General features: G+C 43.7%; 1 protein-coding gene and 1 non-coding gene across 3 annotated transcripts in view; one reads left to right on the top strand and one right to left on the bottom strand.

Annotated features, from left to right (window-relative positions):
• The window catches only part of CASD1 (CAS1 domain containing 1), a 35,169-nt gene extending 31,028 nt beyond the window's left edge, over positions 1-4,141 (bottom strand). The window contains exon 1 of one of the 2 annotated variants that reach the window (XR_010605716.1): positions 3,822-4,052. Coding sequence is in view for 1 of the 2 variants with exons in the window: in XM_065627447.1 (XP_065483519.1) it covers positions 3,822-3,954 (133 nt within the window). In the remaining variant the exon portion in view is untranslated. Of the gene's footprint in view, positions 1-3,821 lie in introns of both variants that reach the window. The other variant, XM_065627447.1, reaches the window with a different exon arrangement.
• Positions 4,142-14,175: 10,034 nt separating this feature from the next.
• TRNAN-GUU (transfer RNA asparagine (anticodon GUU)) lies at positions 14,176-14,249 on the top strand. Its single transcript has one exon. It is a non-coding gene; the product is annotated as a tRNA-Asn (tRNA).
• Positions 14,250-15,578: the final 1,329 nt, after the last annotated feature.

Raw genomic sequence — 15,578 nt, 5'->3', positions numbered from 1 at the left:
GAAAATTTTAAACGAAAACTTATTTCCAAGAAGGTTTAAGACTGTGCCTTTGAAATACAATAATAACTGAAAAATACACAGCACTAACTTCACTGGATAGTATATAAACTTTTAGTCCAATTAAGTCTTCACAGAAGCTGTAGGCAAGTTAAAGACAGTCCTTAGCTTCTCTTAATCCACCTCAAGCTTTGTAAAAAAAATGTAGTTGACCCCTAAATATGATAGTCTCCCTGAACACGAATTTGACCTCCACAACCCCAGACCAGCAATTTTTCGTACACGCAACCTTTATACAGGCAAGTTTTACTGGGAAGTGCAGTGGGTTGCTCCTATTTATAATACACATTTGCATGACTGAGGCCAAAATTAGCTGAAACCTTTACGTGTAAAGACAATCAGACAAAACAGCGGAGTTCTAACAAAAGTCTCAGTCACCCAAAAACTCCCAAAGGAAGCCAAGACAAAAACAACTACTTTGTAAAACATATGCATATTCTTAACTTTAATTGATGCCTTGTCAACATTTCAATATTGCAACAGGAGAAGAAAACTATATGGCAATCTGCACAACATGGGGTTCTAAACTGAGCAAGATAAACGAGGCTAACTACCAAAAATTTAAAGTATCCAATTGCCCCTCACTTTAAATCTTATAAGTACAGACACACTGCAAACACAGAATACTTACTTATTAATACTTTCACTCCTACCTAGGGATAGTAAGAAAAAGGAAAAGGTATGAAAGAAGCAGTTTTTATCACTTTTAGAATGTCTTCGTCCCACAGAAAGAAGGATTCACTGACGAACCTTCTTCACATGTAGCATTCTCTGCCTGGTTATATACATAATTTGTGGCTTTTTCCTTCTGGATGAATTGTCCAAGGCAAAAAACTGCATTATGACAGGTTAGAAGTCTCAAGACTGTCAATGTGTTTCTGTGGTAGAAGTTTGATTTTGTAAATAATAGAGGACATGAAATAACAAAGTATTTTGACTTAACACAGAATTTTTCTTCAAAGCCAACTATGGTCTTTGTCAGCCTTTAAACACCCTACAGGACACCTATACACCAGGATCTTGTGTGTATCATCATCATCATTGTATAATGGAGGAAATTAGATTGCAATTAGACATGTCATTCATAGATTTGGACATGCCTAATTGCAATCTAATTTCCTCCATTATTCAGGCAGTTGCTGTTTCAACTAATGCAAACTTATCAGTTTCTTCAGATATCAAATATCCAAGGTGGGGCGGGGGGGGGGAAATGCAGAGAAAAAAAAACAAACCACACCTCCCACAAAACATATTTGACTAGTGTTTGTTCATATGCAGCTCTCTCTCATTTCCTCCATATTTTCCAGACATCTAAGATAGACAGACACATGGGTGGTTAGTTCATTGTCAAATTCCTTGTTTGCCTCCACTGTGGCAGAAGGTATGTTCGCATGAAAGAGCTGGTCTTGCCCGCTCTCCTCTTCCTGACAGCAGCTAATGACAGATGGTCACAGTATAAAAGCTCGAGAAACACCGAGCAACCCCTTCCCTGGCAAGGCCCAGCTTTCATAGCCTGGCGACTTTGAGCTGGAGGGTCTAAGGAGTTCAGCATGTTTGCAGCCCCAGCTCATCCACCCTCTGCAAATCAGGATAACCCTTTTCAGGGTATTTTTGGTATAAAAACTCGGCAACATATTTCAAAATGCCCTGTGTGGAAAAAAACTTGCTTTATTCTGATCATTTTAAAAGTACCATCTGCTAATTTCATTTTTCAGTTGGTCTGTTTTGTGTTATGATACAATCACAATTAATTTACCATCCCAAATAATTCATACTACTTGAAACCATTACCAGGTTATTAATTTTCTGTCCAGGCTACAGAATTTTAATCTATTTCATTACTTCTTGCACAGAAGCTGCTTCATTTTCATCTGCCATTTGTGTTGCTCTTTTGTACATGTTTTCCAAGCTCTATTCTACCACTACTAGGAGGGGGTGACCAGCACCACTGACAATAAGTAAGGTGCTGGCTAACTTTCATTATGCAATATGGCAGTGAAATCTGCTGTTTTGTTTTTCATTAATTGCCAAAAATATCCTAACATTTGCTCAATTTCCAATGATTGAGATCAGTGAAGGGTTGCAGAATGATCTGTCAAGCAACTCTGCTTTTATCTATCCTGAAAACTTTTGTATTGCTATAAGTGCTCCACCTTCCTTTCCTAAGCTATTTCTGTATTTTAATGTTGTTTGTTCAAAGGAGCCCAAGCTTGTAACTCTGTATTCACTCCCACTTTATGCCCTACCTTTTAACCAGTTATTGAAAAGCCTCTCTCTTACCTGTAATAGATAAAAGAAACCAAAAGCCTTAGGCAGAGGAACTTGTTGAAAGCTTGGTGAAAATCCATACAGTCGATACCAACTTACCTAAAGGCCTGCAGATTCTCTACCGCTTTGTGATTTGTGACTCAACCCTCTCATTAACTTTCCCATCATATACTGGTTTTATGCACAGTCCAGCTTCCTTGTAATCTGCTTGATGCATCCGTCTCACAATCCCTCTTCAAAAAAGCATCACATTTGTCACCCTCCATCCATCTGTAATAGTTCTGTGACTGATCAGGGCTTTAAGGAACACAGTTTAATGGGAAAGTTCAATTACTTCGTGCCTGTGCACCTCTATAATTCAGTAAACGCTTCTGTGTCTTCCAACTTACTACTATTCAGTTTATCAGACTTACTGGCATGGCAGAGGGTGAATCTAGGGAGGCTCCCTACCTCCTTTCTCATTTCTACAATAAACTATCTCAAGCCTTGTCTTCCGCAAACACTAGCAGCAAGTGTTAGAACACGACGCTACCAGTTGTCCTACAATAAACAGAGCCGCGGCGATCTCTCTTTGGATCAACTTTTTGATTTACCCACAAAAACATTCTACATTTTTTAGCGTTCATCGGAAACAAGAAAATATTTCCTTTAGCGGTTCCGTTAGTATCTACGGATCATGCCAAGATTCACAGCTTTGAGGCCCAAACAACCCAAAAGAAGAGGAATCAGCAGAGGTCCCAGCACACCCGTACCCACCGTGCACCCCTGCGCACCGCGGTCACGGTCACCAGCAGCAGCTTCCAGGTCTCGGCTACCGGCCTGTCCTCAAACCACTAAAAACATGTGAAACCGAGCTCTTTTATTTCGCTTCGTCCACCAAAGAGGCTGGATTTTGTTATGTTGGAAGCAATGGTTCAAACTGTAAAATAACATATACTGGATCTTACGCCAATTAAGCAGTTGGTCACTAATTGCCGGGTAAAAGTCGTTTAATCACCCTGTAGGGGAACAAGTGACAGGGAAGTCGCCCTCCAGCCCTGCAACTTCACCTGCAGCCGCACAGCTGCTCCACACGCCGCGGGCAAAGCCCCAAGAGCGGGGCTGTGCTCACGGCAAAAACACCGCAGCGCCACCGACCCCGAGCCCCGCACGCCCGAGCCCGCGGCCTCGCCGGGCCGCCGGGAAGCCTGCGGCGACCCCGGGCCCGGGCCCCGCGGCGGGAGCGCCTGCCGGGTCCCGCCGCCGCTGTCCCCGGGCTCGCCTGCCGCAGCTGCCGGCGACCTGCCACACCGCGGGGCCCTCTCCGCCCCTGCCCGCCGGGGCAGGGGTACGCGTGTCGCCCCCCTCGGCCCCGCCACGGCTGCTCCGGGCAGGGGCACCGCCGCTCCCCCCGTCCGGCCGCGGTCCCCGGGCTCTGCCGGGGCTCTGCCGGGGCTCCGCCTCCCGCTGCCCGCCAGCCGCGGCCCCCCGCGGAGCGCCCGCGGCCGCCCCCTCACCTCGGTAGCGGCGGGAGGCGGCGTGGCAGGCGGTGAGGACCAGGACGGCGCCCAGCGCCAGCGCCTTGGCGCTCCTCACGCTGAAGTAGTAGTTGATCTCCCGCTTGCCCAGGGTGTAGGCCAGGGCCGCCATCTTGGCTCCTCCATGACAACCGCGTGCGATGGAGCGGGCGGGCGCAGCGGGGCAGCACTGGGTCCCCGCTGGCGGCGAAGGCAGACCCCGCCGCTGCCGGCTGTCACCGTCCCCTCGGCCGCGGCAGAGCGAAGCCCGACACCCCGCCGCCGGGGCGGAGCCGCCGCCCTCCTCCCAGCGCCGCCGCTTCCCCTCGGCCGCCAGCGGGCGGCCCCAGCGCTCGCCTCCCCGCCCCGCGGCGGGCGGCTCGGCGCAGCGGGCCCTGCGGCGGGCGGGGCAGCCGGCGGAGCCCCCGGCCTTGGTCCGGGGGCGGCGGCGCGGCGGGGAGCGTGCCGGGCCTCGGTGTGTGGCGCCTCGCCGGGGGTCGTTGTGACTGAGCTCCATGGAGGAGCACCTGGGCGAGGCGTGTACCTGAGCCGGGACGTGACAGCTGGCACCGGGCGGCGCCGGCGTTTCTCCAAGTAATGCGATTTTTTAGGCGCTTGTCACTCCCCAAGTGACATGGAGGTGGCCAGCCCGGGCTGGGAGACTTCACTCCCTCTGGACGCGGGTAGCGCTGTACGAGCTGAACCACGTTCACAAATTCACCTGGGTTTACAGAAGAAGAAGAAAAAAAATAAAATAAAAATAAGGCGCGTGTTGCAAGTGAGATGCTGAAATGTTACAAAACGGAAATCCCACCCCGGGAAAGGCTCTGGGCAGCGCTCCTGCCCCCGGCCCGGGCCGGCACCGGCGGCACCGAGCGAGCACCAAAACCCATGAAACTGGGGAAAGAGTGTTCGGTATGCATTCGCATAAATATGGGAAATAAACAGCGAGCAGTTGTCAGCCCTCGGGTTCGTGATGAAGTACTGTGCTTGGCAGATGTTGAAATACTTATCCTCCCTCAGATCCTGCAGGACTCCTTTTCATTAGGATTGGCCAAAGAAACATGAATGGAAAAAGGTTTTCCTAACCGAGCGGGTGAATGATCAGAATGAATCATCTGGATTTTGAACAGAAAAGTGTGGTTGTCATTTCACCATCCTTCCATTTCCCTGCTATCCAAACAACACTATTTTGGAAGTCCTGCAAATCCTTGAATTTGATTATTCATTTAATAACGTGAAAAAAAACCCAAAACAATCGGGGAAAAAAAAATAAGTGAAACATTTTAAACTAAACAGCGAATTCTACACACTGCAAGCAAAGTTTTATTTTCAAATATTGTCTGAAAAAAACAGAAGAATTTGAAGTATTGTGCAAATGTACGTACAAATTTAGAGTTCTGAGTATTCCTCCAGTGTGCACTGTTACTATATAATCAATGTACATCCCATTTCCACCCTATCAATATCTTTACTGTATGCCAATATACAATCTATATTCTTTTGTATTCAGTTCAGTCTGTTAATTCATTCAATTTAACAGCAATGTTTTTAAATACTAAAACCACTATTTTAAAGTGCTCAGGTTTATTCTCTCAGGGAGGGAGGGGGAAAAGGTACCAGATAAGCTCTCAAATATACGGATTTGTAGTTACAGGGTTATTTTTCCTAAAAGATTCCCACCCACCCACCCCCAAACAAACAAACAAACAAACAAAATCAAACAAACCCCCCCCCCCAAACCTGGCCATAGTATGGATTCTTTTACTCTATAAATGAAAAGTTCCCATTCATGTACTGGTTTTGGTCATGCATCACTCAAAAAGCCAAGAATTTTCAAAGCACACTTTACTATTTGTTAAAATATTCCTGTTAGTGCTTAGCTTTCTTTGTCCTTGTTTCACATATGTTCAAGTGACAGCTGCAAGCATTTTACGCTTTAAGAAGCAACGTAGACATTTTTTAACAGCTCGTCTAACTGAAAGTATTCACTGGAATGTTTTTGTAGCTTTCTGCACTATTGCCCATTAATGATTCTTAACAGTCTTATGAAATGTGTCTTTCCTGCAGTCATTGAGGACCACGGATACTCTTCTTTATTTGCTTTTGCAACATTTATTCATGAAAAAGTAAGGCTTTTCATCCAACCACAACATATTTACTTCGGCCTGCCTCATTCTGCAGTATAACCGTGTTTTTAATGTTTGCTGGCTCTGTTGCGAGTCTGCAAAGTGCATTTATGACTGTGAGTGTAGTTCCTCAAAACTTACCCTAGTGAACAGTATGACTACAAGCAGAGCAGATGCAGAAAGCGTGGAGTTGAACTGGAGGAGCTCCCAGAGTGCTGACTCAGCTTCTCAGGATGGCTGCAATGCTTGAGCAGGGGCATTTAAATTTTTCTCTCGTAATTAAAAAATAATTCAGCTCTTTACTGCGAGAGAGTATCTCTGGAGAATTTAACTGATCCTCATTGGAATCAGCTTCTTCCTACGAAGGAACGGCAGAAATTAAAAAGTTATCAAAACAACGATACTTTTGTTTATGGATACCTCAGAAAATGACAACATCCAGAAGCAGCAACTCTGTCCCACAGCCTTGGGAGGGCTGCTGCAGATCTGCCTCCTGCTGCTGGAAGGCCCTGGGCGGTCCTTGTTTGCCCTGAAGTGTTAACACTGGCCTTCAGCAATGCCAGAAAACTCCATGTGTGGATTACATCTCCGTTATTTTAGGACTGTGCAAATGCATACTGATACTGGTGCAGGTTGAATACCCTAATTAAGACAATCCACCTGTGTATATTAAATATTTATGTAGATGTGAGCAAGACATTTACTTTTACTTGATTGTTCCTTGCTTAGGTGTCTGAGAGATCTCCCTCATGTCAGTCAGAAGCTTTTGGCTGAAGTGCCAAGAGCTGGGAAGTGGTTTGCACACGTGCAGTCTTGCTTCTTACAGGTTTTTCACAAGCTATTTGGATTTGGCATCATAACATATACCTAAGTAGTTCACACCTAAACCACTATATAAAAAAAACCTGATATAAAAGGCTAATTAAGGATTGCTATGTACCCGATGAAACTGACTCCAGGTGTGAACTATTATTAGCTAGAAGCAGCTTTGTAAATTGTATACCTACTTTATTTTCCTATCTGCCGATAAGCTTAGTGTGCTGGAAGCAAACCAGTCTGCTAGCTCTTCTGATCAGTCAAAGCTCAGCTTTTGGTTTGCAAATGCTAAAGCTTCACATTGGCTTTCTGCTTGCTCTGCTGGAAGCACCAAAGGCCATCAGTGGGAGGGGAACGCCTGGAGCAACCACAGAGAGAAGACCCAGCAAGCAGGAGTTTCTTTGAGAGGCGGAGATTTCACACTGCTGCATGCATGAGATAATGGCTGTGAACATTAGGAGTGAAAAGTCATAGAAGGGATTTCGCATTTCTATTTTCTACAGATGTAGCCTTGGCTTAACTGAATTCATTATTTTCATAAGAGACTGCAGTGTTTTCTATGGTGATTAATGATAGAAGCTAAAAGTAGTACTGTGGTTTTTGGTTGTGCTTTTCCCCTGTGTGTCAGTATAACAAAGCAATCAGGAAAGATGAGGCTCATCTCGCCTAACTCCACCCACTTATAGTGAACAAATCTATTTTAAAATAATCACCTACCTCCATCTGTAGAAGTGGCGGAAGTAAGGCACTGGTAATTTACTCATAAGTGAAAATAAGGTGGATGACTTACCATTGGGAATGGTGACTCTCACAGAATCACAGAATCACAGAATCACAGAATGTTAGGGATTGGAAGGGACCTCGAAAGATCATCTAGTCCAATCCCCCTGCCAGAGCAGGAACCCCTAGGTGAGGTTACACAGGAAGGCGTCCAGGCGGGTTTTGAATGTCTCCAGAGAAGGAGAATCCACAACCCCCCTGGGCAGCCTGTTCCAGTGTTCTGTCACCCTCACTGAGAAGAAGTTTCTTCTCACATTTAAGTGGAACCTCTTGTGTTCCAGCTTGAACCCATTACCCCTTGTCTTACTGTTGGTTGTCACCGAGAAGAGCCTGGCTCCATCCTCGTGACACCCACCCTTTATATATTTATAAACATTAATGAGGTCACCCCTCAGTCTCCTCTTCTCCAAGCTAAAGAGACCCAGCTCCCTCAGCCTTTCCTCATAAGGGAGATGCTCCACTCCCTTCATCATCTTTGTGGCCCTGCGCTGGACTCTCTCCAGCAGTTCCCTGTCCTTCTTGAACTGACAGGCCCAGAACTGGACACAATATTCCAGATGAGGTCTCACCAGGGCGGAGTAGAGGGGAAGGAGAACCTCTCTGGACCTACTAACCACCCCCCTTCTAATCCACCCCAGGATGCCATTGGCCTTCTTGGCCACAAGGGCACAGTGCTGGCTCATGGTCATCCTGCTGTCCACCAGGACCCCCAGGTCCCTTTCCCCTACACTGCTCTCTAATAGGTCATTCCCCAACCTGTACTGGAACCTGGGGTTGTTCCTGCCCAGATGCAAGAGACTACATTTTCCCTTGTTATATTTCATTAAATTTTTCCCCGCCCAACTCTCCAGCCTGTCCAGATCTCGCTGGATGGCAGCACAGCCTTCTGGCGTGTCAGCCACTCCTCCCAGCTTGGTGTCATCAGCAAACTTACTGATAGTACACTCAATTCCCTCATCCAAGTCATTGATGAATATATTGAACAGTATTGGTCCCAGAACTGACCCTTGAGGCACTCCACTAGATACAGGCCTCCAACCAGACTCCGCCCCATTGATCACAACTCTCTGGCTTCTCTCCTTCAGCCAGTTTGCAGTCCACCTCACTACCCGATCATCCAGTCCACACTTCCTCAGTTTTGCCGTGAGGATGCTGTGGGAGACGGTGTCAAATGCTTTGCTGAAGTCAAGGTAGACCACATCCACTGCTCTGCCATCGTCAATCCACCTTGTTACGTCTTCATAAAAGGCTATGAGGTTGGTCAAACACGACTTCCCCTTGGTGAAGCCATGTTGACTGTCCCTGATGACCCTCTTATCCTTGATATGTCTTAAGATGGCACCAAGGATAAGGTGTTCCATCACTTTCCCAGGGATGGAGGTGAGGCTGACCGGTCTATAGTTGCCCGGGTCCTCCTTCTTGCCCTTTTTGAAGACCGGAGTGACATTTGCTTTCCTCCAGTCCTCAGGCACCTCTCCCGTTTCCCAAGACTTGGCAAAGATGATGGAGAGCGGTCCAGCAATGACTTCAGCCAGCTCCCTCAGCACCCGCGGGTGCATCCCATCTGGACCCATGGATTTATGGATGTCCAGATTGCTTAATTGCTCCCTAACCCAGTCCTCATCAACTGAGGCAGACTCCTCCATTGCCCTGCCTTCCTCTGGGGCCTCAGGGGTACGGGGCTCCTCAGGACAGCCTCCGGCAGAGTAGACAGAGACAAAGAAGGCATTCAGTAATTCTGCCTTCTCTGTATCTTCTGTCACCAGGGCACCCACCCCGTTCATCAGTGGGCCTACATTGCCTCTGGTGTTAGTTTCAACTCTCTGTTGAATTTAGATAATAAGTTTAAGTTGGATAGATGTCGCTTAGACAGGTATAATTTAGGTGAGATAATTCTTCCTTTACTGCTTCCTGACTTAGCTTGACAAGCTCAGTGTGAATGGAAGGAGAACTCTGTGCCATGGGTCACACCTGGCAGGCACATACAAGTTTGCTGATAAGCTCAGTTCCCAGTAGATCTCCTTCTCTTGATTTTCCTGTTTTCAGTATTACAGCCACATGTGGCTTCTGGAGTTTGGTCTGGTGTCCTCAATCAAAGGTACAAGGCAAGCCCAAGGAGTGTAAAAACAGATGACGTGACTACATATTACAGACAGCTGATACTTGAATACTAGTGCATTCCCATGTGATACTTTCCCTTTAGAGGTTTTATGTGCTTATAGGTGTGGAATTAATTTTGCACAAGTGTATGTAGCAAGAAATGTAGGCACCAGAGCTGGAAAAAAAAATATTATTTACTTCTAATCTGTAAGTTTCATGTATCATCCGAGGAACATACTGCTTGTTATATACTAACTAGAAGATGCCTTACATTATCTTACAGGTTAAGTGTTGAATAATTAATTGATAGGATCTGTCATATCCAAAACCATATCGCATCTTAATTTCTGCAATACTGTCAGATTGCTCTGCTCATGTTGTAATTCCAGAGATAAAGCTGTATCTCCAACAGATTTCTGGGGAGACTAGTATATTCAGTACTTCATCTTTTGCTTCGGCACCTTTTGTGTACTTCCAAATCACGACACCGAACATTTTAATTCCTGACTTTTCAGCCTCATAGTGGCAATCATTCTTTCTGTAAGCATCAGGTTTCCATGTGGTGTGTGCAGGTATGGTAGCCATCTATTGCAAATATTTGATTATGTTAATGAAGAGGGAGTACAGAGAGTAAGATGTTTATTTCTCAGTGGACTTGTTCAATCAAACAGTGCACCCTGAATAGTGTCTCAGTCAAATACTGAAGCTGATATGCCACCAGACCTGTAATATCTTGGAAATGCTACCACGGATTACTGCTTTTACAGATTTATAATTTTATAGCAGTTATAAAAATGGTTCCTCAATAGTCTGCACTAAAATCAAGCTGATATAACGAGAAGCAGTTTTGAAATCACATGTACAAAGGCTGGTATTTAGCTTTATCACTAAGAGGGAAATACATCCGTGGTACTATAACATGAGACTTAACTGTGTTTTCGATTCAGATTTCTATGGATCTGACATAGAGGTGGATTGGAGGGATGGGGACAGGGAAGGGAAATAGGCAGATTGCAAATGTTTGTCATCCATCCTCTTCCATTAAGGACAGTCAAGAAGCTGCACTTTTCTGCATCGTGAGGTGTGGTCACCACTGCAGCGTTGCGTCAGGACTAGGACTCTGCATGGCTCATTAATGCAAAGCTATTTTTCTTTCAGCCATATAGATTCTTATCCTCAAAGATTTGTATTCAACGATGTAATGGGTTCAGAATTTTCAATTTAGACTAGCTTCTTGGTATGCGGGTACTATCTTTTTTTCTATTTTCACCTTCTGTTTTCTTGACTCCTCCCTGAGAGAAAGTGGTGGTCACTGTTAGTTCCTTGTCAAACTGAATTATTGTTTTTTCATCAACACCTTCTTTTCACATTGTTCCTCTTTCTGGTTCCCCCTTATCCTCCCAGATGTGTCTCTTTAAAATTCGGAATTCTTTATATTTATGGGGCACCCTTTGGAAGCCTATATAGCCACTGTCCACGCTGTGTCACATTTGTGGAGCATTAGAAGCCTTCTCTCCTGGCTGCCAGCAAGACAGATGCCACCCTTTAAATACCATGTTCTTTTTAAAACAGAGAGAGGGAGAACATAATTTCCACTTCCATCAGTGCAATCTCTAGTAAAAATCATTAACACTAATCATCATTAATGTTCTGTGCAGTACATTAGTAGTCTGCCTGATACTGTTCCATTAAAAAGTACTGAGCCTTGAGTTCAGAAAGTCCTACATCAAAGTCTCAGGCAGCTTGTGCTTAGTGTGCAGCTCTAACATACCCTGCCTCAATGGCCACCTTTCTCGCAGATGTTCGATAGGTGTCCTCTGATAAAAAGACCAGGTATCTGCGTGAGTGAGAGCTGAGTTTCATTTATTGATTACACTGACATGAAGCTGAAAGGCAAGGAAGTTCCAGGAAGAACTTTACAGAAGATACTTATTAGGAAATACAGCAAATGAACTAAAACAGTGTAATAATAGATTGCATAAAAGAAATACACAGGCAGAATAGTTTTTATAAATTTAATGGAGGGGAAAACATCTTCGTACTTATTGTTTCTACATTTTAAAATGTTAAGGAGCATTAACTAAAGAAACGTTTAAAAAATACTAGTAGGTGGTCCAACTGTTAAGGATAAGTCTGGCCCAAGATTCAGATGATGAGCTGTAGAAGATTAAAAATTCAGTGCATCCTGAAGTGCAAACATCTGAATGAGCATGGGATTCATCCCAGAGGAGCAATGCCTGAGGGCACATCCCTTCTGGAGATTAGTATCTAGTAACTAACATAAAGCTGCATTACTACAAATCTAACAGGAAAATAAAACTGACTTTTCATCTTGTCTCTAGGCCAACGGGATACAGTCTTTAGCCTAATTTCTATAGTTTCTGCAGACTGGACCAATCTGGTCTTGTTTTGTGCTCCAATTCCTGCATCTTTTGTTCTCTTTCCCATGATATCATCCTGAAATACTTTAGGCCTAAAGATGTAGTTTCTTAAATGTAATTTATAAGGTCTTAGAAGTCTTATTAAAAGCTCTTTAGAAGTCTGTCGACATGGCTTCTTGTCCTCTAGCGCTCCCTGGCCAGGCTTCACTCTTTCTGCTCTAGGAGGAATCTTTTTGCTCTGTGCTTGCACAACACCTACTCTTACAACTTTGCTCATGTCTTGTGCCTGTTGATACTGCTAAAAAGGTTTGCATGTTACAGGACCTTTGGATGCACAGATGGCACGCAGCCTTCTAGAAGTTGAGGAAATGGCACAGGTTGAGGAAAAAATATTTGGTAAGAGAGTGATCAGGCTGCACTTGGTATGAATACTGGTTGAAGGTAAAGCATCTCTCTAAAGCAGTTCTCTTTATTCCCTTTATTTTTAAAGAATCAGTTCAGTTTTCAAAGCCTGAAATCTGTAATGGGGTCAGCAATCAATATAGGGCAAAACACATCAAGGAAAACAGTCAAAAACCCAGAAAATGATCAAAAGAACATAATGAAGAGGCAAGCTGAATTTTCTGACAAAACAATGTTCACAAGAATAAAAGCAGTATAAGGAAGGAGTGACATTTTGAGAGTTGAAGGTAGGTGAAAAGCTGGAACAAGAAGGTGAAGCTTTTCTGTTAGAAAAGAAAGTGAGAAGTGAAGTTGCTATTATTGCCTACAATAATGCTGGAATATTGGGATAGGAAAATATCCCAGTGGGTAAGAAAATACTGGAACGGGAAACTGAATCCTTTGATCCTTGAGCCTGGATAGAGGACAAAGTTTGATGTCACAAAGGACATTTGGCTAAAGAAAAATTAAATACAATGTAATTGTTAATAATGAATGAAGTGGCATCTCCTCCTGATTATGAGAAGCTGGAAGAATGTTCCACCGGGTTTCAGACTCCAAACGTAACCGACCTGTTTTCACTCATGTATGATTGCCACTATTTTTGTGCGATTCAGTGTTTCAGAACCTATCCAAAATAGAAAGTGAAATATTAAATGTATCTATGCTGATCAGCAAATACTTGACTAGGTTGTTTAGTGCTGCTGGAGGCTGCACAGTGTCCTTTGGCTGGGCACTGAGACCATCCCAGCTCCGCAGAGCAGCTTTTAAGCTGTCCTCATTCAGCCGCCTTCCCTTCGTGTCCTCAGCTGAGGCTGCTTATCCTGCAATGTTTCAGGCAGTGAAACTGGGTGGTTGTAAAAGTGACACGTATTTCACTGTGGAACCAGCTATGAATGAGCTATGGAATTTATAATTTAAAAGCAAATAAAAAAAATGGAAGGGTCTGAGTAGTTTATGGGACAAAAGCTGAAATGGAAAAGTCGAAGTATGAGAAGGTTTATTTGTGAATGAAAAACTATAATTGACTGTTATGGACACCAGTGCAAAAATACACTACTTTGAAATTGCGAAATGTCTTGTCAGCTCTGATTTTTCAAAGCAACTTATATTTATACATTTGATTCTGTAATATTCTTTTAGGAGTGAAAACCGAGCTACATTAGAAATGGAAGAAGTCAGTTTTTATAAAGATGTAAGGTCATTTCTTGCTGAACTTTACATAACTCTGAATCTTTAGAGTTATGCTATTTTCCCAAGTTTTTTTAAATGAGTTTGAAATTTGGTGGAACTGAGTATACTTGGCTGATGTCAGGGAGGAGAATATCCCTGTCTGTTGATTTTGATAGTGAGAGATCGAGCCTTTGGAGGAGGGCTCTTTTTTCTCTAGGGAGATCCTGCCAGTCAATATAGTTTCTCCAATAAGAACAATCTTACTTTTCTTCCACTGTAATTTCTCACTGGAATTTGCAGGGTGCTCTTGAGTAGTTTTTGCATTTAAACACTGAATTACGTAGGTCCTATATGAAATAATCTACTAAAATGAAATACTATATTGTAATGGGTTTTTTTCAGCTTGAAAGAGTGTAAGATTTAGTAGAATTTAATGCAGAGTATCTCTGCTACTTGGAATCAGTGTTCTTAGGAAAGTAATTTTATTTTAGGAAGAACAATTATTTTTTTATTCCAGAGAAGTATTGCAAGGCAGTCTCTGTGGCGCAATTGGTTAGCGCGTTCGGCTGTTAACCGAAAGGTTGGTGGTTCGAGCCCACCCAGGGACGGCTTCTCCCCTTTCCTCTGCCCATGGCAGGGGGGTTGGAACTACGTGGCCTTAGGTCCCTTCCAATCCAAACAATTCTATGAAACTTTGGAAAACAAATTCTCTGTTAGCCTCAGGCTCATTAAAACACTAGTGTGCTGAAGTAGCAGCAAGGATTCAATCTTTCCATGGGTCATTATTTAAAGATGAAATTATACAGAAATAGTTTAATTTAAGCAGAATATTACAGAGTGTTCTGTCATATCTGTTTGTCTATATAGGTTGTTGGGCTGCTGTGAGCTCTGATGGGTCTATGTAATTTTATGATGTTGAAATATAAACATATATACATAAAATATCAACACGGGCTACTGTGCACCTCAGGTTTCATGAAAATTTGTTGTTTCAGAACTAGCACATAGCTGAGAAGTTGTGCCATTTCCAGAAAATTTGTGTAAAAGCCTGGTGAGCTGGAATCTGCAGGACAGCTGTTATTGTTTGCTTCTAGCTTTAAACCTCCTGTGCATGGCACACTTTAATAATTGCTCTAGTGACAGGCATATGGATCTATGTCTTTGATGTGATGTTTTTGCTTATGCTTTAAAAACACTTGTACTGGGAGGCTTAACTAACAATATGACTTTTTCTAAAGCCTAAAACCAGGACAAATCCATATGCAGTGGCCACACTGAAGCCTGTATCCTTCAGCAGTTCTCTTTTTGTAATTTCATGCATCAGGGGAAAATGACAGGGCTCTCTCTCCACTGTCCATTGGCCTGTTTTCATGGAATGTGCAAGAATTTAATCTTTTTGAGATGTCTTCCTTCCTATAGTGCTGGAGCATAAGAATCTAAATATTAGGAAAGAGGTAATCAAAATGCTGTTTTCAAGACTGAAGGCAAAACTCTAACATACTATCGGCTTGGGAGCAGGAAGCAGACAAGTAGCTGGTAAAGAGGTGATCCAATAGCCAAGAAAAAATTCTGGCCTTGATCTAGAAGCTAAAGAGCAGCTAATAAAACCAGAAGAAATCTTTGGCCTTGTCTGTTGGCTTTGACAGACTGCTTCCACTCTACAAGTAAGACACAAGCCTTCAAAACGCCTCCTGGTTTTCAGAATATGGCTGTATGCCCTCAAGGTGGCAGAAGAGTGCAAAGCAACTTGAAAATGGAAAAGAAATCACAGTTGTTTCTCAACACACCAGATCCTGATCACATCAGATAACCAGCTTAAAATCGTTATTTTTTAGAAGATCATGCCACCATAAATTTCTGAGATTCAGATAGTAAGAGTCTATGAGTTTAACTGAAATATCTATTAAACTTTGTAACCATGTTAAGAAACAGATGAA

The sequence above is a fragment of the Caloenas nicobarica genome, chromosome 2 (genome assembly GCF_036013445.1).
Source record: "Caloenas nicobarica isolate bCalNic1 chromosome 2, bCalNic1.hap1, whole genome shotgun sequence".
Taxonomy (NCBI): Eukaryota; Metazoa; Chordata; class Aves; order Columbiformes; family Columbidae; genus Caloenas; species Caloenas nicobarica.
The sequence above is the reverse complement of the archived record's forward strand: the minus strand, read 5'-3'. Positions and strand labels throughout refer to the sequence as shown.